The sequence below is a fragment of the Rhea pennata genome, chromosome 9 (assembly GCF_028389875.1).
Source record: "Rhea pennata isolate bPtePen1 chromosome 9, bPtePen1.pri, whole genome shotgun sequence".
Taxonomy (NCBI): domain Eukaryota; kingdom Metazoa; phylum Chordata; class Aves; order Rheiformes; family Rheidae; genus Rhea; species Rhea pennata.
This window is the reverse complement of record NC_084671.1, coordinates 29,682,681-29,710,621: the sequence shown is the minus strand read 5'-3', so window position 1 is coordinate 29,710,621 and position 27,941 is coordinate 29,682,681. Positions and strand designations below refer to the sequence as shown.

The window sequence follows — 27,941 nt, the reverse complement described above, 5'->3', positions numbered from 1 at the left end:
ATTATCTACTATTTGCTAGCAGTAGATGGTGTTTTGTGCAGTTTACAGATGACCAAAATCTAAAGCTTCCTTCCAAAGAGAAGTACAAAATAGTAAAAAGGTGCAAGAACCTTCCCCTCCTTTCCATCAACATGTTATAACAGTTCAGCTGGCAAACACCTCTGTGGCCCAAATGACAGACTTGTTTTCTTTCTCAACATTTTATTTTGGCAGTTGTATAACCTATTTTATTTGTAGTTTCTAAACAATCTGCCCCTTCCCCTTGACATTTTACAACAAAAACATAGCAAAGAAAAATGGATTTTCAGTAATCACAGCTAAGTGCCATGACTGTGAAGAGAATGTTTTCCCCATGCCTCCCAATCTTTCTGCCCCAGAAAGCGCAAACGATGCAGTTCCCAGCTGCCAACTCCAGTGGCTTCTCTGGGCAGCAAGGTGTTGAGCATGGGATAGCGCAGGCAGCTGACTGCTCTGGGCTAGCATGAGCACCCACTTTCACTGGCTGGTGCTTCCTGGGGCTTGTCCAACTTGATGTCAACCACTGATGGGACAGAGAAAATGGCATTAAGGAAGGTCACATAGATGTTACAGGGAAAGCTGCCCAGTCCTGCCTGCCTGGTGTCTCTCTAACCCAGTGGGTAACAAAACCACTGGGGTGAAAAAAACCAAAACACTGGGGCACTCTAGAAAGGGAAACAGATGGAAAAAAGAAAGGTATCACAAGATTTTCTTATCAGATTCTGGCCAGGTTGTTTGCTGGAGCATCCCAGACTTTAAACAGAGACAATGTTGATGGGGAAAGTTGGCCCTTGCTGAGAACAGGGTGGTGGAGAGCATCATGCATCCCTAAGCCATGGTTGTGCTCTAGAAAAGTCAACGTGAAGCTTGCGAAGATGCCCCTTCTCCTTTGGGACAAAACAGGCTGCAAAGTTTAAAAACCAGCAAGGAGAAGGAAAGCTCACCTGGTTGGGACTGAAAGGCATCATGCCCAGAGCAAGTGCTGGGGCTGATGTGCTGGAACTGGGCAGTATTCCCTCCTGGGGCACTGCATATGGCCTCTCCCATACCAGCACCAGGAGCATAACCCTTGTCCTACAGACAATTTCTACGTCATAAATAAGCCTTACTTGGAACAGAGCTGTTAACTAGCCTGCTGAAGAGCCAGCAACCAATACTCTTCTCAGATGTACGGTACTTGGACAAAGGGGCTGAGGGACCTGGGTTAACACAGCTGGTTGGTGAAAGGAGACTTTCTGCTCACACTTTCTGCCACAAGCTTCCTGATTGTTCACTCTTGTCCCAAAGTTTATAGCAATAGTGTGCTGGGATGTTGTTTGGCAATGACCTGGATTTGGGATCACAGGGGAACCCTGGGTTGGTTAGTGTCACCTCAGTCCCTGGGGGGGAGGGAGGGGAAGAGATTTTGACACCATCTCCTGCAGGGTTCACATTTGGAAGCTGCAGAAGCCAGATGAGTGGGTTGAGAGGACAGTGATGGATGCTTAATATCTGGCCAGGGCTGGCAACACAGGGAAGGTCCTGGGACTCAGTGCAGGGTGCCTGTATCATTCAGTGTCTCCATTGGCAACTGCATGTTGAGTGAGAGCATGCCCTCAGCACATCTGTGGATGATACAAAACTGGGAGTGGAAGATGGGTGGCTAGCAAGCCAAATGACGCAGCTCGTAACTAGAGAGACCCAGAAGGAGTCGAGGATGGGGCCAAGGGCAACCTAAACATCGAGAAGTGCAAAGCCCTGTGCCAGAGTTGAAATAACCCTGTGCTTATCCATTAGTCCAAGCTGCTGAAATGCTATGGCCTTCATTGTACGGCTATCTGCTCATTATAGCTAGCTAAAGATAGACCTAAAATTGCTTTATAAAGGAAGTGATGTCTCAGGACTTGCCCTGCAATTCATTCACTGTAAAAGAGAGCAACCTCTTGGTTACTGTCCTTCACAGCCCGTGCACAAGGGAATCACTGCGTGAGGCTGCTCTTTACCAGAGGATGGACCCAGATCATGGTTTTTGTCCCTCCTGAGTACTGTTGAAACTAAAGTGAAATGCAGCATGAATGTGGTACCTGGCACATCAGAGACAAACACTTTTGCCAATATGCTGGAGTACTGTGTTTCTGCTTTCACCAAGAAACAGCTCCTGTCTTGAAACTGATCTCCTGAAAACACTTGCTGAATTTGGGGGAACTGAGCATCTCAGGCCTGACTGTGGCCCACCAGCTGCAGCTAGGGCTGGTCCACACAGACCTGTGACTAGAGTTTCTCCTCGTGTTTCACCAGCATCAGCCTCCACTGAGCACGTCCCTGAATGTACTCACAACTCTTCACCTCAATAGAGGATTTCCTTCTAGCACAGAAGGGATGAGTTGCTTTGAGTCTAAATAGGTGAGACACAGCACATTGTATCGTACCTACGTGCACGATGCAGTTAGTGAAGCAAGCAGGCTGGTGACAAGGTTTATTGACAAAGAACAATCTTGGCCTGAGTGCAACACAAACAAACCAAAAACCTGTTGCGTGCACCATAGTGTTAGGCCACTAAATACCAAACGCCTCCCCCCTAGATTTGGCACTGAATCCCTTGTGCTTTACATCATTTTTGAAAGTCTGGGCCCCCATATCTCCTGAGCAAGTGGCCCAGCCCTGAGCCCAGGTACCACAAGCAGTTCTTCCTGATGGTGTCCACCCCTCCAACTGCAAGCGCTTTTTCTGGCCTGCCTCCAGCACTCTCACCCTCTTCTGCCAGGGCCTCCTGTGTCCTGCCTTCCCTGTGTTCCCTCCAGTCCTGCCCCCCCCCCATCCTCAGCTCCTATGGCTTCAAATGCTTGCAGCGTCTTCCCATACAGATCTCAGTGTCATCTTCAAGGTGGGAGAGAAAAGTCCCCCACTGCTGTCCCAGCTTGTCCTGGCTACTCCTGGAAAGGGAAGATGGTGAGACCCTGCAGGTGGAACAATGGCTGGATTCTGTACCCAGGCCTGGGGCTGCAGGACTGCACAACTTCAGGGAAATCCCTTTGCCTGCCTCAGCCTCCAACTTCCTCACCTGTACAATGGCGGGGACAAAACCCCAAACTATTTGCAAAGTCCTCTGGAGTCTGCAGGTGGAAAGAGCCAGAGGGTTATTTTAGAAAGGATACTTCCTTCTTTGCCCTTCTCTTGGGAACTCTCCATTCCTGGTAGAGCTGAAGCCACACGCCGGAAGAGCTGTGGGAGCAAAGGAAGGGGAATCTGTCAGCACTCTGACCATTCCAAGGCCTAGGGAAAAGCAGGCAGGCTCTGCTCAAGAGCCTGCAGATTTCCCCCTTGCCAAGAGGGTGAGACTGGCCTGAAGGCAAGCTGGTAGAGTTGCCTAGCCAGATACAAATGAATCTGTTTGTACCGAGTGGATATCTGCCTGTTGCTGCCAAGTGGATATTCAGGCCCTTTGCTCCTTCTCAGCCTGTTTCGTGATGATCAGAGCTCCGCATTAGCCACCCAGCATGCCCCAGCAGTGGTGGCCACTGCATGGGATCCTTTCTTTTCCACGAGCATGCACCAAGGGGTCCATTACCCTTAATAACGCCAAAGAGGTGGCAAGCCTCTCTATGCAGTGCCTGCTCATAAACTGGCAATTTAGATGCCTGAGATGCGACACATCTTTTTCCCATTACTGGGAAAAAAAAAAAAAAAAAAAAAAAAAAAAAAAAAAAAAAAGTTTTCTGCTAATCTTTCAACAGCAAAAGAGTGTTATTTATTTAAGATGATCAATTACTAGGGCTCTGATCATGCACAGATGGTGAGTATGGATGATTTTTATATCCTACCACCCAGGCTGAAGAAGTAATTAGGTGGTTTCTATCTTGGAACATGAGTTGGCATAACTAGACCACAACAGATACCTATTGGAAATGACAAATATTGCCAAATTTGTTGAAATCCTGGCTGGCTTTGGAGGGTTGCAGCAGTGCCTAGACCCAAGGCTGTCTGCCCAGGAGGAGAGTGATGCAGCCACATGTTTCTATGTATTGGCTTGTTCAGACACCTTACAGGGAATGTAAACACTGCACTGATCACCCAAAAAGGAGCTCCTGCATAGTTACGAGCTCTGCTGAGACTCTTCCTTTGTGGTCTCTGTGCCATGATGTCTGTACTGTAAGCACACTTAATGAACCTGCTCTGCACTGTGGAGGGCAAATCCCCATCAAAATTTCCTAGGACTTCCACTGCTACTAGGACTTCCACTAGTACTTCCTTCTCAGATGAAATGGCTTAGTGGCACCTTGGATTGGCAGCACAGATCAGTCAGAGATGTGCATATTGTTACACTGTATGGCACACTGTGTCTTGAACGATGGGCAGCCTGGGGGACTGGAGCACTACGGCAATAGGAATAGTGATGGCCTAGGAGTTTTCTGCTCAGGAAGCAAGTGGACTTCACCCCAGCATTGCGGCTGGGTTGTATTATTCTTCCTTCCTGGCAGTCGCTTGCTTCTGATACGCAGCAGGGCTTTGGGAATGGCTGCCAGCTCACTAGCATAGTCCTGGCTGGAGCAGGGGCCTCTTACCTGTTTTACATTGTATCCTGTTTTTGCACTGGTCTCAGTGAACATGACCTTCAGTTCTTTGGCTTGCTGTTCCCCTTCGTCAATTGTTATCTGCCTGAGGACACAGAAGAAGAGACAGGTAACTAACCCCACTGGCACTAACACTGCAAAAAAGGCTTTGCTGCAAAGAGTCAGGACAAAATGTGCCCACACCTGCCACCTTCCCCAGGTGTTGCCTTTTTTTTCCCCAGGCCATTTTTCAAATTGATGAATAGAAAAAATAGAATTTGGCAGCCATGGTGCCTTCCACCTGACCCAAGCTTTCCCCACTTCCCCACATTTCTCTGGGTCCAGCCTGCAGCCTGTCACATCTGCTCAATTGCTTCCCATCCATGTGTCCTGCATGTCTGTCCTTTGCTTAAACCTTTGCCACCCACCCCTACAGAGTCTTTTCAATTACAGACTAGGAAAGAGGAAAACTCTGTCAGCCCTGAGCAGCCTCCCATCATGGGCATAGCTGGGAATGAACTTCCCAGAAATGCTCCGTGTCCCCTTTTCCTCAGGTTGGCCCCACTTCTACCAGGAATACCCAGCTTGGCCCGAAGCAGCATCATATGTGGTTACACTGAGAGCCACATGCCTTGAGGGGCTTCCTGCTAGCACACAAACAGGATCTTTGCCACCTCAAAGTGCCAGCTGCCCCAGCATCTGCCCCTAGAGATGCTGGCCCCACTGATGAGTTGATACTCCAGTAAGTACTATCATGGCCAGAAGCCCACTTCACCTCTTGTCTGCGAGATCTGTCTTGTTGCCAACAAGCATGATGATGACGTCGCTTCCCCTTTCAGTCCTGACATCATCAATCCATTTGGCCGTTTGCTGGAAGGAGTTGAGATCTGTGGGAGAGGAGGCAGAATGGCACAGGTGCTTAGCCTCGAGGGGCACTTCCAGGCCAGGTTGGGCGCTGCTGCCCAGCCCCAGAGCTGCCAGAGCAAACACGATGGGAAAATAATTCTAGCTTAAGCAAAAAAACAAACAAACAAAAAAATTGTTTCTAGCTCCTCTAGCCTCTCCATGAAGAACTGCTCATCCTTAGAGCAGTATAAGTGTCTTGTTGGAGTGAAGGGACTCATGGCTGCTGGGCCATGTCTCACCTGTAGTAATGTGGAGGTGCTGGGACACAGCCAGTGAAGTCCCTGAAGGTGTGCTTCGAGGTGAGGTAGAGCCAAGGAGAAGGGGGCATAGAGCTGAGAGCAGAGCAGGGAGCAAGGTGTGAGGTAAGGCAGTGTTTACAGCTGCAGGAGAGATCAGAGTGTGTGGGGGGGAACAGGGACAGTGAGCTGGGAGGCATGGGGCTGTTTTTGCCCAGAGGGGAGCTCTGGGTGTCAGCTGTGCTGGATGACCCAGTACTCCCTTTGGTTATTGCACACACCATCACACCTCACTCTCTGTACTCATAAGTACCTGAAAGGTCTCAGCATAATGCTGCCTCTTAAAAAATATAACCTGCTTATCCTGCAAGTATTAATTAGCTTTGCACAAAGGGCTGGGCTCAGTCTCTCCTCAGGAACAATGCTCTTCTGCCACCTGCATTTTTCCCAGAGACTCTATTGCCACTTAAAGTGCAAATGCAAATAGCACTGGGAACAACATTAGCACCCTGCAGCCTCTTCAGAGACCATTTTTAACAACCTAGCTGCTGGCAGCTCTGTCACTAAAGGCAGCATGGCAGCCACACAGCCCATAGACACGTACAGGCACAGCAGCAAATAGACACATACAGACACAGCAGCAACCCATCATGCTCCAGGTGCCAGGCAGAAGGTCCAACTCACTCGTGATATCGTAAACGACCACAGCCACGGTGGAGTCTCGGATGTAGCTGGGGATGAGGCTCCGGAACCGCTCCTGGCCTGCTGTGTCCCAGAGCTGCAACCGGACCTGCCAGGTCCAGGGCAAGGCAGGCAAGAGAGAATGAGAGAGACAGTCAGCAAACAGAGTGGTGGGAAAGGTCTCAAAATGCAGAAGGGAGTATGTGAGAGACAGTGATTGAGAGTGAACTCTCTAAAGGAGCCCAGGGGAATTTGGATCCAGGTGTCCTCCCAAAACACCGCCCCAAACTGCAACATGTCCTTGGCTGTCACCTGCATCTGTGGGACTGCTCTGGCCAGCAGTGGCTTGAGAGCAGCCACTTCTGCCCCTTTCATGGGACTTTCCACTGGCAAGGAACAGTTGGTGGAGGCACTCAGAGTGGCAAGGAGAAGCATCAGCAGTGTAACATGGTGTCTCAGGAGTGCAGACCTGGCTGGAGGCACCCACACTGCCAGCTCGAGATGGGCAAAAGGCCATGGGTGAATTTGTTAATCCATGCTGAGGTTTGCCAAAGGAACTTCAAGGAAGATAGATGTCATGCTCCCCATGACATGAGATCCCTGTTACTCTTAGGTCCCCAAAAATCTGCAGGAGGGAACCTGCTGGGCAGGTAAATGGTAGGGTCCACTGCAGAGTAGGGAGCAGCCTGCCTCCTTGGCTGGATGCAGACAAGGAAAAGCCAGATGCCTGAGGAGGGGAGGCAAGCCAGATGCGCAGCAGCTGGGAGGCAGGCATATTTGATTGTGCTCAGAGCCACATGCAGCTCCCAGCTGGCTCAGGATGGAGGCAGAGGTGGTGCCAACCTGCACAGGCCTGGGGCATCCTGGGCCTGCCCAGTGGTATGCTGGCAGAGCTGCTATGGCTTGGCACCAGCTCCAGCCTGGGTCAAGGCCAGTGCTTGCACAAGCACTGCATCTCCTCAGGATGCTTCTAGCAGGAGCTGTGTTTTGGTGGCTCTCTGCAGGAACCTGCCCGTCCTGCTGCTGGCTATCACGCATTGCTGCAGGTTGTCAGTGGGTTTGATTAGGATGGTGTTTGGTAATGGAGCCAGCTCAAGAAAGATGTTAGACTGCATTTCCATGCTAGCACAGTGGCTTTCTACTCCTTACTATCTGCTTCCATTTTCTGTGACATTTCTGTATCCCAAATTCCCTCCCCTCCAAATCAATAAATCATAAAGCTTTAAGTAGCAGCCTGGCCTTTCATGGCCATTTTCCATAATGCCTGTGAGCACCTGGGGAATAACCAAGCTCTTCTTCCCCTCTCCATGCATGCTTTTCAGAAGCAGTGTGAATACAGCTAGCCCCTGTGAGTCCACAAAAAGGCCTTTCTGCCTATCCAGGCTGGTTGGGGACCCCAGACTGGTGGCCAAGAGAGGATTCACCCTTGTGAAGAGCTCAAAGTGGGCACAGCCCTCCTCTGGAGATCAGCTGCGCAAAGGCAGCAATTGCAACTCTGGCTACTCACTGTCCGGTCCTCCAGGTACATGGTTTTTGATAGGAAATCAATGCCAATTGTAGCCTGTAAGATAAGAAGAAGAGAAATGAAGAACAGGAAGAGTTGTCAAGGGAGGACCTAAGGCTCTGCTTCTGCTTTCAACAGAGCAAGTGGGCAAAGAAGTATTGCTGAGAGCCCCATTAACCAACACAGTCTGATTGCAAAATGCATCAAATATGTCTTACAAGCCCAGGCCTAGCATTTAGGTGACGTGGATGGCCAGCCTGCTCTGTGCCCCCACACTGGAAATGCCAGCTGTGAGTGCACCAGGACAGGCAGCCCAGCCCCTTGCCCCACGTTGCTCCTGCTCCATGTGGCATGTGGCTCTGATTTCCCTGCAAGTAGCAGGAGCAGAGCACATGCCAGCCAGCATAGCCCCTGCAGCTGTCCCCAGGAGCTGGCATAATGCTGGGCTCACAGACTCAGCGATGCAAGCCTACAAACAGCCACTTCCAGCTGAAAGCCCTTCCATGGAGGTTGAGGACACCCCCAGGGCCCTGTGGCTGCTGTGCTTTGAATTGTTTGGTAAAGGCAAAGGGGAATTGAAGAGATAAAAGCAATGGAGCCTGGAAAATGATTAGCTCAGTATCTGGCTCCTGGCCCTGGCAAGGCAAGTAACCTTGTTTCAGTGCTCAGACAAACATCACTTAAGTGTAGCAGGTGCAGAAGAGCCGGGGCAGAGGGAGAGGAGCAAAGGATGATCTCATGCCACTGCAGAAGGAAGGGGACCTGAGTCCCACACGAGGGGAAAGGCAAGGTGGAGGAAACTGGCCACGTGCTATTCTCAGGGGCACATTAGGTGGCTAGAAAGCAGTGGTGCCAGTCAGAACATCCTCGTAATAAAATCGCCTTTGCATGTGGAGAAAGGCCATTAGTGGTGGTTCCTATTAGCAGGCACTGAGGAAATGGGATGCATTCCAGGGAAATGTGCACCTCTACTTAACAGAGACCTTTTAAACCTAAGCATAGTCTAGGGCTTTAAAGAAAAACATCAGTGGCAGGAGAGTGGCAAGCTCAGCCAAAAGCTTTTGCAGGCTCAGTGGGTGATTGGACAAGCACATGGAAATGATCCAACAGGTGTTGCTATACAGAAAAATCATGCCAACCTCAGCGTAGGCTCTGCACTCCCTCTACACTGTGCCTGGAGCCATAGAAATGTGGGTCCCACAACTAAAGATCATCAAAATTTGGGTAGTTGTGTTTAGAGATGATTGAGGGGCAACACAGCAGCAGTCTGTAGAGACCTTGAATGGGCACTGTGAAGAGGAAAGCAAGGGAAAGGCCCCAATGTAGCCAGAGAAAAAAAGCTATGGCCTCACACGACAGCGAGGGAAGATTTCAAACAGGCAGTGGAAATATTTCCTAATACTGGAGCAGGGTGCCCAGGGAAGTTGCAGGTTCCTTATCATCTTTATTTTACATTATGGTGAGCCAACAGGTTGTCTGGAAGGAAGCAAGGCAGAGTCAAAGCTGCCTTTGGGCACTGGCCTGGAGCTTCTTTCCTTCCTCTCAGCTCTACTTTTCTAGGGCTGTCCCATGAGTACCTTTCTGCTTGCAACCTAATGAGCTATTGCCTGTCCCAGTGCTGCTAGTACTCACAGCAAGCACTTCCCAGGTGAGAACAAAAACAAGGATGAACATGAACTGCCCAGGTCAACTTGTCCATTTGGGATGCCCAGTTCACACAAACTGACACCCCAGTCTCATTTCTGGTGCTGGAAATGCTGTCAGTTTGGGACTAGAGGAAAGCAGGCTCCCAAACGGGAAGGCTGTATTCTCCCTGGGGAAGTTAGGTCTCTGCTGTCCTGCTGCTAACCACCCTGTTCCCAGATACAGTGACACAAGCAACAGAAAGGCACATGTTCCCTGTGATTTTGGGACTGGGTGAGCGCTGATGTGGCCTGTGCCACTGAGTGAGGAAGATCTGCTTACACAGGATGGACTAGGTGCTGTTATGTGTGCAGGGACCTCCTGAAGAGGTGCTGTACTCATGCATGCACCTTGAGGTGAGGGACTGCAGCCTGCCTTGGCACCTCAGCACAACTTCACATCCTTCTTTGGAGGAATGGCTGCCCTGGGGCCAATTCTATTCCCTCCACACCACAGCCAGCCCGAGTGTGGTGGAAAGTGGATTTCTAGAGGGAGATACTTTATCAAACAGCTCTGAGGCAACAATATTCATCCCTCAGGTGAAAAGAAGAGACTGCGGACACCATTGACAGCAAGCACCATGACAGGAAAAGCAAGGCACATTGAGGCAGAAGAGCATCTGCTAAGGAGCAGAGAATTTGGGGGCAGCTCCCATCACAGCTGCTGGAGTGACTCAACTGCATTCAGTGAAATCTCTCACTTTTCATACGGGGTGAGCAGGAAAGAAATGATATCTCTGTGTTTTTAAGTCTCAGCAATGTGCATGGAGCAATGTGGAAACATGAGATTACTAGCATTTACTCATCAGTTACAACAGCAGGTGTTGTGAGAACTGGCAAATTCAGCAACAACCTCAGCGTACTCATGGGTTTTGGCTCTCCCCCCATGCATGAGCAGAGACTCTTGTTGTCACTCAGCCAAGAGGCTGCTTCCCTGATAGAATAGCCTGATCTCATCTGTGCACACCATCTCAGGAAAGGAGATCAGATGTAAATTCCTTGGCAGAGCTGTACATACGTGCACCTAGCTGGTACACCATCCCATCAGCTCCCCCTCGACAGTACTAAAGGACACATTCCCAGTCTCTTGGGAAGCGCAGGAGTCTGAGTAGCTCAGCTGAGAGCACAAGTATGAAGCAGTTTGGCTCGGAGCATGACTAGAGGCAGCAAGGCTCTCACCTGATATGTGTTGTCGAAGCTGTCATACATGAACCTCGTGATCAGTGATGTCTTCCCAACTGCAAGAGAAGAATGAGAAGGAATAAAGTAGATAGATAGGTTGGGAGCTGGGGAAATGCATCTGCAAGTTAGCTGGCTTACCGATGGCCACCATCTAGCATAGTTCACCAGGGAGGAGGGCTAAGGGATGTGCAAGTTGCCTTTATCACTACCTAGTGCAGTAGGTGTTAATACTCCTGGCAAGAGGGACTGGTCTCATGTGTGAAGACCTCTTTCCTCCAGCCCATTCAGGCTGCAGGCTGAATGTAGCCCTGCTTGCTGCCCTTCAGCTGCTGCTTATGAATGAAAAGGATGGAGGATGGTGAGAGAACAGGTATACTGGCTGCCTACAAAGGAGTAGCGAGCTAGCTTCCACTGCAGAGCACCAGAGACTCAGTGCCAAACTATAACTGAACTTTTTCTGTTTTTGGAAAAAGTAACTGCTAAGAGAAACCTGCTGGCTCAAAAGAGAGCAGTCTTTTCCTGGTATTTAAGAGGCATTCCTCCAGAAGGATAAAATCCAAGGGCTGTGCCTTGCCTCTACTCTGCTAAAGTCTTGGTACATGGTCTAGCCACCAAAGACATTGTGCAAGAGATGATTGCCTTCCCCTTCCATGCTTTCTCCAGGCCTGTACAGGCACAGGAGTTGTCAGGTTTTCTCTGGCTGTGCTGGGTGAGCTGTTGTGCTGCTAAACATGGGAACAGCCTCTCCAACTTCATAGCGTGGGAATGGTTTTGGACCACTGAGGCAATACTGCCTTCTGTATGTAGCTCTTTGGCACACTTTCCGTTTGTCAATCAAGCACTTCTAGTGATTCCCATCACATACCTGCCTCTCCATGAGGCCAGGTACCTCTGAAAATCAAGTCATGTCTTCTCAACAAAAGTTACAGATCATGTCTTACATCCATCTGCAATCCCGCTGAAGAATGCAGACCACCCAACGGGGGATCTGTTTTGGAGAAAACCCATCTCTAGACATTGTCACTGACTTCTGAAACCTGAGCTAAGGCAGCAGCTCTAAGACTCCCAGGGGTAATGCCCATGTAAATATCCAGATGAGAGGCTGGTTCACTCTAGCAGTGCAGTCCACCATTCCTCACTAATGACCTCATTTAGTGGCACCAAGCCAGCAAGGACTTTCCAACCAAGCCCCCAGCACCCTAATTTCTCCCAGCACTGACATGGGGTCAGGAACTGTGCCATACATCCCTGTCTCTTCTCTCCTCCCAATATAGTGATCCAACCTTTGCTGACTGTTTCTGGCATGCCCTGTGCTATGATCTGCTTCCCTCCCTCTCCCTCCAGCACCCAAGAACATTTCCACACAGATGTGTGCATATCTAGCCCAAAGAAAGCCATGGATGCTACTAGTTAAGGGCTGAAAAGGAAGAAGGTGGTGAGATTTTTGTTGCTACCCAGAGGGGACTAAAAATACTCAGGTAAAAAGCACTTGTATGTTTGCTGACCCTTCACATGGCTAGACTTCAAAGCAACAAGACATGTACCAAAGTCCATGCTTATTCCACATCCATGATTGACAGATATATTTCCCTCAACAAAATCCAATAGCCCTTTCAAACCTGTTCACACATGTTCAGGAAGCCCACCTCTTGAGGATATAGCAGTTAATTAAGGAACTGTGTGATGCTGTTCACTAGACACCTTAATTAAATATGCTAGTTTTCCCTGGGTTGCACCTTCTGCAGGGATCAGAAGTGTTTCATGGTTTAACACCCATGCATGTAAACAGTAATGTTGGAGGGAGTAGGGCCTACATAGTACATAGGGCCAAACTGCCCCAAGTCCCTCCTCACAAGAAGGGCTCCCTGCTCATTCCACATTTGTGCTGAATCTCGACCCACATATGCCAAGTCTTTCCTAATTACCAGTACACTGCTGTGGACTCACTCTGTGTCATCTGGACTTCCTGCAGTGGTGCAAGGATTGCTCAGAAACTATCCCTTGAGATGCCAGTGAAACTTGGTGTACTGGCAACATGAATAATTTCAAAGAAAGTAGATGCTGAATGTTTTGAGCTTTTAAACAGAAAACCCCCAAATGCTATCCACTGGGTATTCTGACCAAGAAACAGAAGACAATGTTTGTAGTAGGGGAGACAGTTTCTGATTTTGCTCTCTCCCTTTTCTGCCCTTGCAGTATTTTGCTAGTCAAAAAAAGGTGAAAACCTCCAGGATTCTAGGTGCAAATCATGGTGAGCCTTAGTATTTTCCTCCCCTCAGGCTTCTCCAGGAGCTTCCAGCTCTTTTGCACACCTGCTGCAATTATACCCAACTGCACATGTCACAGACATCCCACCTTCGCTTGACACAAGCATCTGCCCACTTGAGGAACACCCCCTCCCCAACAGAACCGTACCAGAACAGTCACAGAAAAAAAGTAAGAAACTTCAAGGAACTACAGGCTAAACTACCTAGAAGGAAAGTTTATTCATCTTCTTTCGCAGACCAGGTAAACCCCAGGAAATCCATCAACCATCCACCTCAAACATGCCTTGTATCAGGCATTTCAGAGCCCAGGGAGGCGATCTCCCAATAAACAGTCACAGGATGGGAAAAAAAAAAAAAAAAAAAAAAAAAAAAAAAAAAAAAACAGAAGAGAGAAGGAAGATGAGAGAAAACTCAAAGAAAAACACAGAATGAAGAAAAAAAAAATCAGCACACACGTGGATGTATCAATGAGCAACATGGCTAAAGCAGGGCCGCGATTCTCCTGGCTCTGCTTGGCAACATTACACGTGTACCAGCACATCAATGCTGAGGAAGATCCTCGCTGCAAAGTTTTCCTGAAGAACAGGTGAACAGGGCAGAGATTCATCTCTCTGTCAGGCCCACTCCTTCTTACACTCACTTCCCAGAAGTGCAAACTTTTGGTTTACAGCTAGTAGATTTTTTTTCCTGCTGCATCTTTTTTTTGGGGTCAATACAAGCATACCTGAGCAACCTGTTGTGCTGTGCTGGCCCACCATTACCCAACAAGCTGAGTAGCTTTGCATGGTTGCCTCTTCTTCCTTTTTCATCTGACTGATCAGGCAATTCACTTTGCAGACTGCTGTTCTCCACCAAGAATTCCCTGGGCTCAGCTATTCCCTGTGCATCACACTGGTCCTTTCTCCATGGTATGAAGCCAATTATACAAGTCAAGGATGAAAGCAGAGCAGAATATTTGAGCACACTCTTCTGTGCTCTGCCACCTCAAAAGCAGATGTGCAGGTTGCAACACTCAGGTATCTTTCTGTGCTACAGCTCAAACAGAAAGTCACAGCCAGGAAATCTCTCTCAGGCCAGGTGTAGTGCTACACGCTTAGGCAGAGCACACCAACCTCCCAGACACCCTAAAGATGCCATTCCAAAGCATTAGAGAGGGCAAAATTAGTAGGGACAGGAGATAAATCCCGTCCACCCTGACAATTATTTCCTTTAGAATAGTCTGACTTTTTTTGGTACAGGATTGCCCAGGTTCCCAGCAGCTTGTCTCCTGAGCTCTGAGCATCCAGAACTTGAGAGACATCTGCACTGCTATTTCATCTGGGTCATCCTTGACCTCTCACTCCTCTTCCATAACTCTGGGCCTTTTGTGAGCTCTTTTTTTGGCCCCTGCTTAGGGAGAAAGCAGACGATAATGTGCAGTGAATCGACAGTGAAGATCGTTGCAGATCATGTGTTGGCACTTACCATGCAAAGGGCATTCTTTGACATCTTTTCCCATGAGCTACAAATACACAAACACTTTACAGAGTGATAACAGCCTGTCATCTGACATGACTTCAAACTGCAGAGTGTCCACAACCTGCCTGCTGATTGCAGGACCAGCTATTTTAAAAGCAAAAACCATATTGATAGCCTATTTTATGTCATACTATATGAAATTCTTCTAACAGAGGAGAAGGGAATTAAAGAAAACCACTGGAAATTTTCCACCTAGTTTGAGCTCCTGCTTTCCTTCCTTTGACTTTTCAGACTGACACATTGCAGGAATGGAGAAGTCTAAAAGGAGGCAGGGGATGCAGAAGATGAGGTGGAGTTATTTCAGCAACTTCAAGTGCAGAGAAAGAGTGCTGAAACTACAGACCTTTATGAAAAGGGGGGTTTTGTGTGGTTATTTCACCTGTACGCATCAGGAACAGCTTTAGTAGTTTCCCAGCAGTAGACCTGCAGCAATTGTGCAAGTTGGCAAAGACATCCCCATGCAGGGTTTCACTCCTCTACACTCACTGCACAGTAGAATGAGTTTCACCTGGGTCCATAGGAATTTGGCAGGTATATTATTTTCTCTTCCTCAATATATTTTAGAGCTAGGATTAGGAAACGGAATGGGATTGAAGAACACATAAACCTAAAAATCTGAAGCAACTTTGGAAGAATCTCTAATGATCTTTGATCTTCCGTATTTAAACTCCAATTGCTAATTTTTGTCACAGGTGAAAAGGGAGATTCCTTTTTTTGTTACATTAAAGAAATACATTCCATTTGAAAATGAGGAGGGTGTGGAGGTATGTGGGGACTTGGCAGTTAGAGCCAAAATTTTATAACTATTTCTGTGATTTATATCAACCTGCAAACTGGCTGGCAGAGTTACATTGCAAAGAGCATCCTCAGAAATGCTATAGCTACCTCCACTGCTCCTGCAGATACAAGATCAAAGCCCATGCAAAGACAGGAGCAAGAGCCTAAATTAAAGTGAAGAGAGCCTCTAGATGGCATTGCAAGGCCCAGTCCATCAGTAAATTCACTTCAAGGATAATGTCAGTGCTATAAAAACTCTTCAAATTTAATTTACACCTATAGCAAGGTGAGACCATGAGAGCCTACTCTGTTCTAAGTATGTGGCCATGGGGAAGAGACCTGCACCCAAGGGTGGCCGGTGGAGCCTGGTGGCAGGGCTGGCACAGGTGAGTATTATGGCCAGCCCTGGCAGAGTGGGGAACCCACTGCTGAGCTCCTGCCCAGCACTGGATGAATAGCCAGGCGCAGATCCTCCACTTGCCCTCACCTCAGAACTGTTTTCCGCTGTGTTTGTGACACCTTTGCTTGAGGAAGACTCGGGCCTGATCCAGGATGATGCTTATGCATGTTTTCTTTGTGAAGGGAAACCACAAAGATGGATGAAAGTGACATTACTAATGTTAATCCCCTGCCACCATCTGCTAGTCCTTGTCTGCCATGCAGCATTCAGGCAGCCATGCTTGAGGCATAAAGCCCTCCAGAGTGACAGTCAAGATGCCTTGTTAGGATGGCAGCAGCTTTCTATTCACCGAACAGCAAACATCAAGCAATGAATTTAAATCCTGCAACCCCCCACCATACCCCAACACAGATTCAGTGGAATGATGAGGGGTGCTGCAGGGCTGCTGTTTAGCCATACATATATTTTTATTCCCACTGATTAAGACTTGCCATCCCTGTTGTTTTTGTATCACTAGTAAACATATGGCTGTACAAATATCTTATCTGAGGAGCTGTCCTTGCTTGGACTAGGAAGCCAGCAATGAAGAGGAGCCTGTGTACCAGTGCAGAGATATATATTGGGCAGAAGGCAACACAATGTGTAACTGGATTCATTTACTCCTAACAAGTACTATAATGGCCCAAGGATGCATCAGACAAGCATCTGAGCTGCACTTCTTTGGCTCCAGGTTTTCCACTTCCAGGACACTTGCACTCATTTAGGGAAACATAGGCTCAACATTGAACTGCAGGTGAGGAGAAGTCAGGCTTTGCACACAAACTGCTGTCTTCTTTCATGAGTGAGATTTATTTCCTCCCAGCAGCAGCTGCACCATTATAACAAGAGTGACTGGTCCCAGCATGCTGCAGCCTTGGTTAAACTGGAGGTTTTCTGAGCTAATTCCCTTGCCTGCTGCCTCAATCACCTTTATTCTCCTATTCCCTGCTAGTATTTACTCATACCAAACATACTTTTGTCTGCAAAAGCTTTCTTTTGGGGTTTTTGCTCTTACAGAAGAAGAAAGCAACCACAATTTGGGCCTTCACGCCTTGATCCTTCACCTTCTCAGTTCACTGTCAAAGGCACGCTGGACCTTGGTGCAGCTCTCTAGCAATGAAGCCATGCCTTGAGCCAAAGAGCTCAGAGGGAAGGTCCTTTCTGCCTGAATGCCTCAGCCATTCACCTCTTGCTATGCACAGCCTCAGTTTTTAAAGCAGACAGATCTGGAAATACTGGAGTTGCATAAGTTTGCACTCGTTTTTTTTTTTTTTTTTTTTTTTTTTTTTTTTTTAAATCTCCTGCTTTTAGACGACGTTGCTTTCCATTGTTTCTTTTTTTTTTTTTTAAAAAAAAAAAACCCTCCTGCTTTTAGACATCCTTGCTTTCTGCTGTTTCCTTCTGCTGTAGCTTAACTCTAATATCCATGTGACAGCTGCCCAATGCTTTTGCAGGTTCTTCACAAGAGCAGTAGTATAGTAGTTATATTTTTACTACTGGGGTTTGCTTCCAAGACCAAGATCTTGCAAACATTAACACAGGAATAACAACAACAATGGAGTTAATGCTTTCCCTCACTTAGCTTCTAGCTTGTGGCTGCCACACTACTTGCTTTGCGTGGAAAACTTGGCCCTGTTAAAAAGGGAGCTGCTTTGTGATTTATGCATCTGGATCTGGATTTCCTTCTGGGAACCCTAGAGGACAATGAGACCTTTGGCCTGTAGCTCCATGAGGAGCTGTCAGGAACAGCTGAAATCATCAGAAACGATGCAGATGTCAGGAACGTCAAGCAGTCCATTTACTCCCTGTAGAAGGTTTGCACTCAGTCCAAAATCCATGGCTTCCAAAATACGCATCTCTGTGGCTTCTTCTGAGGTTAAGTGTTCCCCCACTGCAATGATGTTGCCCTGGAGGCGAGGCTGATCCTCCCTGCCTTGCAAAGGCTGAAGAACTGTCAGCACACTAAAAGGCCCAGATGTGAAAGCTTCTTGCTTGTGCAGTGTAGAGGGAAGTGTTAATGTCTGTAATCTGAATACCCATGAAATGGTAGCTAGATCAAAGACTAACACAGTACCTACTGTAGAATCAAAAGTAGGAAGAAAACCTCCATCCCCCTAAAGGATCAAGCTTACCTAAACCACTCCTAACATGCTTGCCTAACCTGCTCTTACAAAAAGTCTCCAGCAGGGATCCTACAATCTCCCCATGGAGCCCAGTTCCAAGTGTCCCTCATCAGCCCAGCCTGACATAGATCTAGTTGCTGAGACTCCTTTAATCCTCTCCATAAATTGACATCCATGGGCAGAGCCGAGCAAGTGCTAAACAGAAGCTCATTTTTGATTCCTTTCTGCTACTCAGCTATTCCCCTCCTTTGCATGCATGCACACATTCAATGTCTCCTCTTCCCAGGCAGGTTATGTGCTTCGAAGTATGTCCATTTGCTTGCTTTCGCCATTTCTCCAGCTCTAACAGCTCTAGCCCTAACACTGCCCTCCAAAACACCGGGAACACATTTCTGGTCACATGGATGCTCCTTGGAATCACCCAGCTTGTTAAGAGAAATGCTGAGCAAGAGTAGCCTGGAAACCCTCACCAGACACCAAGTGGTTAAGAGTTGCTGAGCGTGGTCTGACAGAGTTGGATGTCTCCAGTCTCCCAAATAGGCGCAGAGGTGACCATTCAAACCCTTAGAGAAGCCCAAAGATTTTGTTTTTATGACTTTTTCACCTTTCCTTCTTAGGGCAGGGGACTCAATGAAGAAGGAAATCAGGCTGCCGATAAAATTTGGACGGGGCACTGACTGCTCATCAGATTGTTTTCTCAGGTGTTTACACATAAGCCAATAATTTCTTTCAGGTATATAATCATTTTTCCAGGTACTGATATAATGTCCCTCACTCACCATTTTTTAAACAGTCAAGCATAATAACATCCTTATCTTTTGGATGTGTGTTCCCCACTCACTGCTAATGATGCACAGACTGTTTGGACTGCTGCCTTAAGATTTGTTTCACTGAGCCCCATAGTTTAAAAGTATATTTAGAGATGGCAAGTGTATTTATCTACTCTTCTCATGTCTGGTCTTCACTCTTCTCTTCTTCTTAAACCTTCAGTTCTCTTAAGCATCAGATCACATCTAGTCTTTTTTTTTTTTTTTAATTTTTTTGTAAATGAAAACAGAAGCAAAAAAAATCAATTCTTTCAGCGTTTTCTGGTATGTCCTATTTGCTCACCTCTCCTGTTAAGCAAGAGACTTGCACTACACTTCATGTTCTGTGTATCTGGCATTTATCTATCAGATCCCCCTTTTTTGCCTACTGCATCTCTAGTTCATTGTTCATTGTGCTCCTTAGCATCTGTTTTTGTTCTTGCAAGCTAGTGCTATACTGTTACGCTCCTCATTGTACAGCAGCAGTGTCCTACTTTCTACTCCTGGTGAAGGTCACAGCTTTAACCACAGGTCGGTGGACAAAAGCAGAAAAATCCAAATTCTCATGTGTCCCTTTGCTGCACACATCAGCAGCCTGTCTTGGATGGAGAACACATCTCTAAGAATGGGTAAGAGTAGCTTTAAGGTACAAGATAGTAACTCAGAGGAGTTTTGAACTCTATCCTGTATGCATTATTTGTGTCTTTCAGCACCTAAAATGCATTTGAATGCCTGTGCACCATGCACAGAGGCACTCTAGCAGTCTGGGCTAAGTCCAAAACAGAGCCTGTCTTAAAAGCCTCAGCCTGGAGCCAGAAACACATGCAAGCTTGCTGAAAACAGACAGACCGTGGAGCGATTACTGGCCTGAATCAGCACACACATGCAGCCAGGTCCTAGCACAAGAGCTGAGCAGGCAGAGTGTGGGGGTAAAGTGGGGCAACTGAAAGCTGATGAGATAGGGGTCAGAGAGCTTATTCCTGGGCAAAACCTCTCCTCCAGGCATGAGTACTGAACCAGGGGAGGGTAATTCGGAGCTCTTATGGGGTAAAGGAGATGACACAACAGAGGAGATGTGCCTCATTCTTGTACACCCTGAACCAGGGACACAAGGCCATTTGATCTCTCCTCCTCACGGCCCTTGTGAAAAGCAGCTCCAAGATGTGTGAAAGCAGCAAATGGCCCTGGCTACCTCCTGTAAGCTGTGCAGGGTCTTGGGGCCTGTTACATGAGGAAACTCCATCTGACAGGGACAGAACTGCTGACCAAAAGGAAGCGATAGAAAAAAAAATGGGATGGGCATAGTGAGGAAAGTGCACATCAAACACTATGAAAATGAAAGACAGAAGGAGAAAGGCTGGAATAAAAGAGAACAGAGTAAGCCAGTGAGAATCAGATGCAAACCAGAACTACCCTGATGTGTAATTAAAAATCACGTTGGCCTCCCTGTTGAGTGGAGACAGCTCCTGCCTGCATTGCCAAACAAGCCTTGCTCAGGCAGCAGGAGCATAGAGTATGTCTAACAACTGTCTCAAAGGCAAGGCAGCATGCAGGAGAGCCATGCATCAGATGCTACCAGCCAAAGGCACCACTGAGACTCACTCCTGGACCAGCTGGTGCTATTTAAGCATGATGGGCAGAGCAGGTGCAAGGGAAATAGGCCTTCAGAGGTATGCTCAGCCCAGTCACCTCTCCATGGGGTGGGATGAGCATTTGTAGCCTCTCTCAGTGCATAAACCAAACCTGGGAAGGGAGCAATCAAAGGAGTGTGGACTGCTGCTGCACCAAGGTCCAGCTTCTTTTCCCTTGAGCAACCACATCAACATGCTCCACACAGCCCTTGAAGCAACAGGGTCACCACACCAACATGCTCAGATCCCAGTCCTTCCCCATGTTTATGCTGTACACTGCCAACCAGCTGGAGCAGCTTCCACACATACCAGACTGGAACCACAGCTGAGGTCTCCTCCATCAGCCCTCTGTCCACATGATGCAGCTCCAGAGCAGGAGGCTCAGTTTCCCAGAAGCAGCATGCTATTGCACTCACGATCCCATCTGCAAGCAAGTCTCCCAAATCAGAGAGCCCAGGACAGGTGTCTGAGGGCTCCCAAGGTCAAATGCATGCATGGAGTTAAAGGGACAACTTAGGAGCTCAGCTCTGTATGAGATTACTTTTTAAACCTAGTGCTAATGTTCACAGCAAGGAAGGTATCTTTCTCACATTTGGCTTTGCCACCTGGGTGAGGCACAGGACACCCAGGAGAGCCAGATGAGCCCTCTCTCTGTGCTCTCATTAAATAAAAAGACCTGGTGAGGGTCAGAAGAACACAACAGGCAGAGAAACCCCAGCAACATCACCAGGGAGCATGGGCACCCTGATCCAGCTACTTTAGGGATGTCACAGGAGAAGAACTGGACTATTGTCATTGGTCTGAAACCCACCAGGATGAGCCAGCAAAAGAAACTCTCTTGCCCAGCATGCCTCACCACATAAGGGAGTTCTGACCTGAAAGAGTACGGGGTTTATTACAACAGGCAGGGGGAAGAGAAGTTTTGGGTCAGTTGAAAACTTATTAAAGAATATTTTAAGGAGACAGTGGAATGTGCAAAACATTATGTGACATTTATGGGAAAAGCCGTCAGTGAAAAAATGGAGGGATTGACACAGTTTGAAGAGGAACTTGCATGGGAAACCGCAGTTGCTATGTCTATGGGTCTGGAATTGGAGAAATCCCCTGGCTCTCAAAGGTCACAGAATTAGGCTGCCTCTAACACATGGGTTACCTCTACTTGCTCTGGAACAGGAAATGGGTCAGGGGTGTGGCTCAGGGGGAACTGGTGCTCTTCTGCATCCCCAGGCAGAGGATTCTGTCCCCACACACATACAGGCACACACAGACAAGGCATCAGTCTGTGAATGAGAGCTGAAACTTTTGGGGAAAACATCTTCTGCAGCTGTGTTGGCAATGCCCCCTGGCAGTGATACAAAAGAGGACTAGATGAATCCAAGATGGACCTGCTGCACAGATCCTGTCTTGTGACGATATTTATAGCCATGATAGTGTTCCTTGGCTTGCATCAGAGAAAGCTGGTGGGCATGGACTTCCTTCACAACTTCTGGGGAATGAATATTCTACCCTTCCCTTTAGATGCTTCCTCTGCTGACAGTCTTCAAGAGGAGGTACCTGGGCTCTACCTTTGCACACCAGTGTCCTAGAGACCAGTGCTTAGGGAAAGCTGGTGAGAGCAGAGAAGATACTGCAATACTTTTGAGGAGAAGGAAAATAAAAGGGGACTCTATGAACTACTATATGAGAATGGCTTAAAAATCTTACAAGAAAATGCTTCCTTGATTTTATTTCTTTCTAGCATCATCTGCTGCTCTCAGAGCTTTCACAGGATTTAAAAAAAATCCAGAGGAAGTAAAAGAGAAGGCATGCTGCCTACTCCATAATGCTCATGACCTGGAGACTGGGACAGATCACAGCAACAGCATGAACTCAATTTTGCAGCTAGAGACCTGCAGCCATGAGTCGTAGACACCTTGCTCAGCATCGCCTCTCACAGGATACCTTACTTCAAAGCCAAGCACTGAGTTCACAGCCAGCTTCTTCAGAATTTGGGATGGATTCCTCAGAGAATGCCAACTGAGATCAAACTAAAGGGTTGAAAACCAATAACATAGGGCTTTCCTGCAGGACAACAAACAGGTGACTCCCCTGAATGCAGCAAGCCCTACCTCACCCCTGTGGAAAAGTAGGGCACAGGGGCAGTGCATCCTGGCCCCTACCCAGAACCCTTTCATCTCCTGGGGCATGGGTTTAAGCTGTGTCTAGCAGTCAGCCTCCAGCAAAGGAAGGTTAGTAAGAAGCAGTTCCTGTCTTCACATAGCAGCTTCCAGGGCTGACAGACTGGATGCTGGAACAGCTTTGAGGTTATCATGGAGCAACGCTCAGTGCAGAACCAGCAACATTACATGCACCCACTCAGCCCTGTTTCTGCCCGCAGAGCCATCCAGCGCAATATGCATTTTCATTCATGCACATTCACATGCAAGAAGAAAGGAGACATATATTAACTATTTCTGGCTCCATTTCTGCCCCTCCACTGCAGATAGATGCTAGCAATACTCTTTTGAGTTTTATTTGAATATGTGAATGCCTATTTTTTCCTCTTTGGTTTAATCTAGGTCACAACGGGAAATTGGCCATGCCCAGTAAAAGCTGGGCATGTGAAAGCAAGCACAGAACAAAGGGAAGCATTCAAGTGGTCATGAACTCTCTTTGAGAATGCACTTGGGAGTAGGAAAAGTAAGTCCAGAAGAGCAAGGAAGGGATACATCTCCCTGGCCACATTTTTATAGGTGGAGGGGATTTTTGGTAGGAGGCCTGTGAAGCAAAGCAGCAAGTGTTAGCTGATACATTCAAACAGCATCCTTATATGTGAGCTCACAGGGAAGTAAATAAAATCCATGACAGTTGGGAGATATGAGGGGCAAGGATCCACAGGAGAAGCACGTCTCCAAATTGCTAGGCATCTTTGTGAGCTGAAGGTGATCTCTCCCAAAGCAGCATGCAGAAATGTGTGCACTCAAACTGGACAGCTGTGCAGAAAATACTATCCTTTGACCTGCAAAGAAGTGCTTTCTTATTCTAGCCTCGACTAACATGTAATGCTTTTCTCTTTCTCTCTCTCTCCTTAATTAAAACCAAAGAAAGCATTTCCAATCAGGGTACTAAAACACTTAATTCAGAAAATACTTGCAAAAACTGCTATTGCCTTTCCAGAATCTTAAAGGTGCTTTTCTCAGCTGAAAAACACTCATTTGCTGCAAACTGAATTTACTTTTTCAGGAAAAAAATTGGGCAAGAAGTACTGTTCACCTTTTTGTAGTGGGCTTATAAACAAGACTCACCAGAGTCATCCAGTGGTATAAACACAAAAGGCTTATCCTGACTGCAATTGCACCAAAAAGCAATGGGAAATAATGCCCGACAGAATCAGGGTGCAGACCAGGCTCTTGTTTCTACTTCCACAATGGCAGTGCTCACAGCTGACCTGAAAGCAGGGTGGGAATGCCTCTATAAATAAGATGTAGTGGGAGGAAATGAAATGCAATGTTAACTTCCTGCCGGTTTAACCTCCTTCACTCCGAGAGATACAAGAGAGATACAAGAGAGATACAAGAGAGATACAAGAGAGATACAAGAGAGATACAAGAGAGATACAAGAGAGATACAAGAGAGATACAAGAGAGATACAAGAGAGATACAAGAGAGATACAAGAGAGATACAAGAGAGATACAAGAGAGATACAAGAGAGATACAAGAGAGATACAAGAGAGATACAAGAGAGATACAAGAGAGATACAAGAGAGATACAAGAGAGATACAAGAGAGATACAAGAGAGATACAAGAGAGATACAAGAGAGATACAAGAGAGATACAAGAGAGATACAAGAGAGATACAAGAGAGATACAAGAGAGATACAAGAAAATGCAGTACTACAAACCAGCTCAGCCCTTTGCATCCTTTCAAGGCACAGCAAAGGCCTCTGGGATTTCTCTATATGGATTTTCACCAGCAGAAGTCAACTTCCCAAGTCAAGATTCACAGGATATTTTCTCCTAGTCATGCTAGCAAGCAGCAAGATTACTACTGGCAGAAAAAAAGTGCTCTGCCCTGCACCACTGAGGGAGCAACAGCATTTGCTGACTCCTATGATCCAGAGAAATGCAACAGAAAGGTCTGGCTCATCTCCTTGAACCATGGCTGTCTTGAAGCCAGGAGTCCCTCAAAGGTAAGCCTTTCCTGTAACCCAACATCCCTCTGAGAGCAGGAGGAATTGCCCTGGAAATGAGAGAAATTGTCCTCTACTGCCTTGAAAGCAGTTTAGGAAGCTTTCTGTCCACAGACTTCTGAAACCAGTGTCTTCCCCTGACCTTGATCAGAAGATCTTTACCCTGGGATACAAATCACAAAACTCTTTTTGTGCACATAACAGGTTTGTTTAGTTCAGTTTGCAGAAAAGAGACCTAGAGTGCTCACTTTACTTGAATGCCATTAACAGACATCAGCATTGTAACCATGCTGCAATTGCACATCAGGGCCTCTCCTGCCCATGGCCCTCACAGCATTGGGAGAAGCACAATTGCCACCAGAGTGAAATATCAGCAGCCCTGTACCCCAGCAAAGGTCTTGCAGACACACCTTTCAGAAAGGTGAAAAAACCCAGCCAAGTTCCCTACCTAGCTCTCTGAAGGGACTGACTGCTATTTAATGAATTTGTCTCCCCATACTGAAAGCATGGATTGCAGGAGGAAGAGGAATGCTGTGAAAATGCAGGCTGATTCCTTTGCTTTGAAGGCATCCATCTGCAGATTATCACTGGACAGCTTGCCAGCTGCAGCTGGCTGTGGATGCTACAGAGTAAAGGGCCAGTGCTTGGGCATCGGGACCCTGTGGTTCGTTCCACAGAGGAACAAAGGTTAGAAGCAGAGGGAACAAATGCAGATCTTCCCCAGAATGCTCAGAAAAGGCAGGTGGTACTGCCACCTCCTACCCTAGTCCAACAAGGTTTTGTGTAGTTGAAATACAAATGGCTGTTATAAGAGACTGGCTGTGTTTACAGCACTCCCTGTTAATTAGTGAGACATCCTGCAGCTGGGCAGTGTCCTGCACAGACAACACAGTCCCCAGAAGGTCCATCTGGAAGCTTCTTGCTGCTAAAAAACCAAAACAAACAAACAAACAAAACCTATACGGCAGTAAAATCACTCAAAAATGCTATAGTTAAAAGGTAGAAATTGTAGAAAACTGCAAAGCGAAGTGGGAAGTAGAGAATGCAAGGCAAGATGGGCACCATGTGCAGCTAGTCAACAGCCTCCTGTGCCATCAGCTGGGTGAAAAGTGTTCAGCTCAGCCCTAATGAGGCAGCAGCCAGGAATGCTGCCTGTAATCAAGATGATTGAACTGAAGAGGTCAACTGAGTTGACCTCTGAGCCAACTGAGTTGGCTTCTGCTGAGGCTGTCACCAAATCCTCTGTCTTATGCACCAAACCTTTATTATCTTTACTCTGACAACATTTTAGCTACTCCAGAAGGAAAAGCTTCAGAAGGATTCCCTCCAAAAGGGAAATGACTGCTGCCCTTGTATTACACTAGCAAAGGAAAAAGAAGGTAAGCTGCAACTGTATGATTTGGGAACAGTAAAGCCCAGTAATCCCTCTTCCTTGATGCTGCAAACGGAGCTACTAAGAAAATTATAAAATCATAGTTTTACCCCATGGCAGTCAGTCTTTTCATGTTACATCCTCTTGTATTCTGCAATAATCTTCCTTTTGCACAGGTAGGTGGCAATTCAGGAGCACGAAAACAGAGGCAGGAATAAGAAATCTCACCATGGCTTGGAGGCTCTGGAGCCCCACGTACTGGTCAAATCATTTTGCACCCTGCAGCCTCTCCCCCGCTTCTCTTTTTTCCATTCTTTTTAATCTCTCCAAGGGCTGGGCATAGGGTGGGGGAATCACAAAAGGGAAAGCTGAGCTGCTTGGGTAGCTGCAGGGTGGACCCCAGTTTGTCCTTCACCTGTAATGCTGGCTGGCACAGACCTTCCGCCCTCTCCTGAACGGATCTTCAGGCATCCCTTATCCCACTAGCACACAGGTCAGAGAGAATCCTGTCTACCAGAGCATTTCACAGCCTCCGGCCAGCCAGAACCCATTGCCCAGGAGGGACACCCTGTTCCCTGGCTTGGGGGGGCTGTAGCAAATCCCTCACATCTCCCATGGCCACCGTTCTGGGCAAAGACAAGCAGTCCCTAAGGGCTCAAGTGCCAGTTGCCAATGCCTCACTGCTTCCCTCTCTCCAGCCCAGCTCAGTCACCACCACATTTCTGCCCCACTGCAGCCCACTGTCCCTCTGCAGCTGCTTCAAGCCCAGGTTGGTCCTCCCTACCACACTGCAGCTCTCCCCCACCCCCCAAGTTCCACCAGCACTGCTCAGTTCTCACTACCCCATTGCAGCCCCCTGCCTGGCTCAGTCCCTCCACGCCTTTACCCCACTGCAGCCCCCTGCCCCAATATGGCCCCTAGAGCCCAGGTTGGTTCCCACCCCTCGAGTTCTCACCCTGCTGCAGCACCCTGCCTCACTGCAGCCTCCCCGTCCTCCTGCGGCCATGCCCCCGCCCACACTCACCGCTCTGCTCCCCTAGGAAGACCAGCTTGAACTTCCGCAGGGGGTTCCCGAGCTCCCCTCCGGCAGACATGGTGCCGGGCCGAGCCAGGCCGGCCCGCGCTAGCCACCTCCCCCAGCCCTGCGGCGCGACCCGTGGCGAGCGGGGAGGGAGGCGTAGGGGGCCGCGCCTGCGCGGGGCCGCCGCCGCCGGGCCATCTCCAGTGATGCCTGCGCACAGCTGCCTACTAGCTCTCCCGGGACCGGTGCCCCTGATTTTCCTATCTCTCCTGGCCTTTACTCTTTATTGCACAGACTCCCAGCAGTGCTGCCTCTCCAGCCCCAGTGCTCGGCAGCCACCAGAGCTGCTCCGAGGCAGCAGTGAAGTAAGTCCTTGTGTTGAATTACATGAATCTTGCTTCTGTTGCTGGGCCCTGGCCACAGCAGCTTAAAGCAGGATGGCTCCCCCATGCAGAGAATTTCTGCAGCTCAAGCATGAAGCTTGTGGTCCTCTCTGCCTCCCCTTCAGCTGTGCGTCTAAGGATGGCAGGCAGGCTCTGCAGCTCCCATTGGGCTGTGTGCCTGGCAGACCCTGCTGCACGATGCAGGGGACATTGGGTGGGACTATATACAGCCCACCCGTGTAAATCCTTACTGGCCCTTCAGTCTCGCTGCAGACTGGCTTTGCCCAGGCAGTGGGGTACGTGACCAAGCGGGGGCACCACTGTTGCTACACAGTGGTGTTGCAGCTCAGTCAAGGCTGGGGCAAGTGGTTCAGCTAAATAGTGGCTTCCAAGGGCAGAAGGGGCAAGCCTTTTCTGTTGTTTTTTCCAGCTCTTTCTTCACACCATCTCTTACCAGATAACCTTGAACACAGCTAGCTAACATCCTACAAGCTGGGGGAATGCACTCAGCATCTTCCTTTCACATTTAATCTGTGTGGCACAGTTCATCCAAGCAGCAAGAGAGGAGGCTATCCAGGAACAGTTCACACCAGGTACTTTGAACCCTCTGCCTCAGCGGTCCCATCTCAGCTCTGTGCCATCTCAAATCTACATGTACAGCACTTTGTGCCCTGAGTGACGGGGCAGCTCCAGGC

The 27,941-nt window shown here is 48.1% G+C and overlaps 1 protein-coding gene across 2 annotated transcripts; it reads right to left on the bottom strand.

The window, feature by feature from the left end:
• Nucleotides 1–188: 188 nt before the first annotated feature.
• RAB6B (RAB6B, member RAS oncogene family) lies at nucleotides 189–27,001 on the bottom strand. Of its 2 annotated transcripts, none has more exons than XM_062582475.1 (8): nucleotides 26,867–27,001; nucleotides 10,736–10,794; nucleotides 7,878–7,931; nucleotides 6,320–6,479; nucleotides 5,323–5,434; nucleotides 4,560–4,653; nucleotides 3,153–3,219; nucleotides 189–541 (listed from the first exon to the last, which is right to left on the bottom strand). In XM_062582475.1, the coding sequence occupies exons 1-8, from the start codon at nucleotides 26,934–26,936 to the stop codon at nucleotides 477–479; spliced, it is 681 nt and encodes a 226-aa protein (XP_062438459.1). In that variant the 5' UTR covers nucleotides 26,937–27,001; the 3' UTR covers nucleotides 189–476. The 2 variants fall into 2 exon arrangements, with proteins under 2 accessions (XP_062438459.1, XP_062438460.1); XM_062582476.1 differs by having other exon boundaries at nucleotides 6,374–6,479.
• Nucleotides 27,002–27,941: the final 940 nt, after the last annotated feature.